General features: G+C 36.3%; 1 protein-coding gene across 1 annotated transcript in view; it reads left to right on the top strand.

Annotated features, from left to right (window-relative positions):
- Positions 1-2514, top strand: part of LOC107019516 (glutamate-rich WD repeat-containing protein 1-like) — a 13115-nt gene extending 10601 nt beyond the window's left edge. Inside the window, exon 4 of the mRNA XM_015219990.2 lies at positions 2340-2514. Within this exon, the coding sequence (XP_015075476.1) occupies positions 2340-2514 (175 nt within the window). The remainder of the gene's footprint in view (positions 1-2339) is intronic.
- The last annotated feature ends 213 nt before the right edge of the window (positions 2515-2727 follow it).

Genomic DNA, 2727 nt, shown 5'->3' with positions numbered 1-2727 from the left:
AGTGTAGCCTAAACTAGCAAAAAGTGTGTCCTTTGATAAAAGGCTACACTTTTGGACATTCAGAAAAACTTTTTAGGGGCTGCCCAAAAGAAGCGTAACCTTTGACATTAGGCAACACTTTTTAAATGTTGCCATCTTTGGCTACACTTATAAAGCGTAGCCAAATAGGTATAAGGGCACGCTTTGAAGACGTGCATTAGCAACACCTATTTTTTGTTAGACTACACTTAAAAGCGTTGCCTTTTTAGATTTATTGGTCACACTTAAAATGTGTTGCCTTTTATTGGTCATCTATTGCAACACTTTCAAAGTGTAACTTTTTATCTACCTAGAGCAACACTTACAAAGTGTAATATTAACATTTATAAGCCTACATGTAGCACAAATTTATATAATATATTCACATACATACAAGTGACCTAAAACACAAAATGAACTAATTAATCATTTAATTGAAGCTATATATTTCAAATAAACTTCGAGAAATATTTCATGTACAACCAAAAGATAGTATGTGTTTGTGTACATACCCATACTTATACATCATTATTCTAAATGTGTACACAATAAATCAAATATGTATTTAAACTTTTACAATAGTCCAAAAACTCTTCATCATCCACTCCAAATTTGATCACCACCATTTCCCTACACAAAGAAGATACTGGCAGTTATATAGAAGAGGTAAGAAGTTCAGATTGCAACAATATAGAGAGGCAAGAAATCCAGCAGTTACAGAAAATTAGATTGCATCTTTTGATGTTGAAAGTAGATGCCTACTTGTCTTTTGATGTTCAAAGTAGATGATCTTCCCTTAGGTGTCTAGAATTCCAAATGAGTTCAACAACAATGAATAATTGCATTAGGGTTCAAACTTCATAAGAAACAATATAAAATATTTGGTGTTATACAATAACCATGATGCACGCAAACTAACACTAACACTAAAGAAAAAAGGAATTGATGAGGAGGCACAAATAATAAGATTCTCATAATAATTATTTGTTTATTTGTTTGTAGTTATGGAAGCATGCCTTCTACTAGGATGTCAAAAGTTATGGTTATAACATGGATATTCTATATAATAAGAAAGAAAATAGACTTTACTGACAGAAATATTTATATATAGAAGCAGAAGTTACAGAAAACATTAACAACAAATCTGCAGATTGCAGATTCCATACCATGCCAATGTTCTATACAAATGCCAAAAAAAATAGTGAAACAAAAGAAGCAAGACCTTAGCTCAATTTAAAGCAAATACATTAACAACAACTAAAGAGAGACAAGTCCAGATTGTAGATTACAGCAGCAGCAAAAATTAAAGAAAATTAGATTAGTTTCCTTGTGTAGTTAATATGTTCCACACGATCAAACAAGGAAACTAAATCTGACATAGCAAAACTACACTTCAACCATACCAAACAAGCAAGATGAATAGTGGTCAAGAGAAACAAAACCTTAGCTCAATTCAAACCAAAGCCACTAACAATAAATTACCAATGATGAAATAGCAAAAACAATATATAAGTCAATAAGCAAGATCAAAGATCTGTTATACATACCCTGTGCAAATACGTTTCTGAGTTCTTAGGAAAATCAGAATTGATAACAACGTTAACTGCTTGAATATCAATTCCTCTAGTAAACAAATCGGTTCAATAAATAAAGAACACAAAATTAAGAAATTTAACATTAATCAATTTGAAATTTCAGCTGTAACGGAAAGCGTAACGGACCGTCGTAGCCATGACGGTCCGTCCTGCATGTTCGTCATGAAGATCAGAGAAGTAGCAGAAGAAACTTGCAAGTATGGGACGACGGAGTCCACGACGGCCCGTCTTGACCACGACGGATGACTACGACGGCCCATCATGACCACGACGGCCCGTCATGACCACGGCCCGTCATGACCACGACGGCCTCTCATGACTACGACAGCCCGTCGCGAGGTCCACGGCGGCCCGTCGCGAGGTCCATGATGGCTCGTCGTGACCACGACGTCCCATCACGAGGTCCGTCGACCCAGCCGCATTTTGACAGATTTCCAGCAAATAGAGTTACTATCTATACTTATGGCCAAAACGACTGAATTAGCTAAAGTTACTATCTATACTTTAAAATGCACTAGACAAACCAAGCTTAATGTAAAATTGAGACCAATTGAATCAGGGTGAAGTATAAAATTGAGTTACCAAAATGCTTAAAGTAACACGTATGAGCATGAAAATGATAAAGGAAAACAAAAAATGCAACAAGGAGGGGATGTCAATAGCAAAATATCAGGTATCATAGCTATGAAACCTTACTCAAATAATTTGTCTAAAACTGCTACTAAGATTGTTGAAGTTGAAGGAGGGATGGATTGGGGTTGTTAATACAGCCTCACATCTGCAGAAAGGGGCAACAAGAGGAGGGAATTTGCCTCATGTTTTTCATGAGGGGGTACAGTTAGACCTTAAACCTGACCATAGAGCCCCAGCTAACAATAAAACACAGCAACAGCAATCTTAACAGCAGCAGGGTCAAAACGAGGGCAGACAGTGGCAATTAAACAAGGGCACCTTAACACACATTTCTCACAATAATACCTGACACCTCTATTTCAGTTTCTAAAGTAAGTCTAAATTTGTACTTACTTGATGAAATCGGTTCTTCAGCTTCCGTCCTTCAGCTCTTCGATCCCCAGTTCTTCATCATCAACTCTTCATTTCGTCGAGCAAAACA

This window comes from Solanum pennellii, chromosome 5 (assembly GCF_001406875.1).
Source record: "Solanum pennellii chromosome 5, SPENNV200".
Classification (NCBI taxonomy): Eukaryota; Viridiplantae; Streptophyta; class Magnoliopsida; order Solanales; family Solanaceae; genus Solanum; species Solanum pennellii.
The sequence above is the reverse complement of the archived record's forward strand: the minus strand, read 5'-3'. Positions and strand labels throughout refer to the sequence as shown.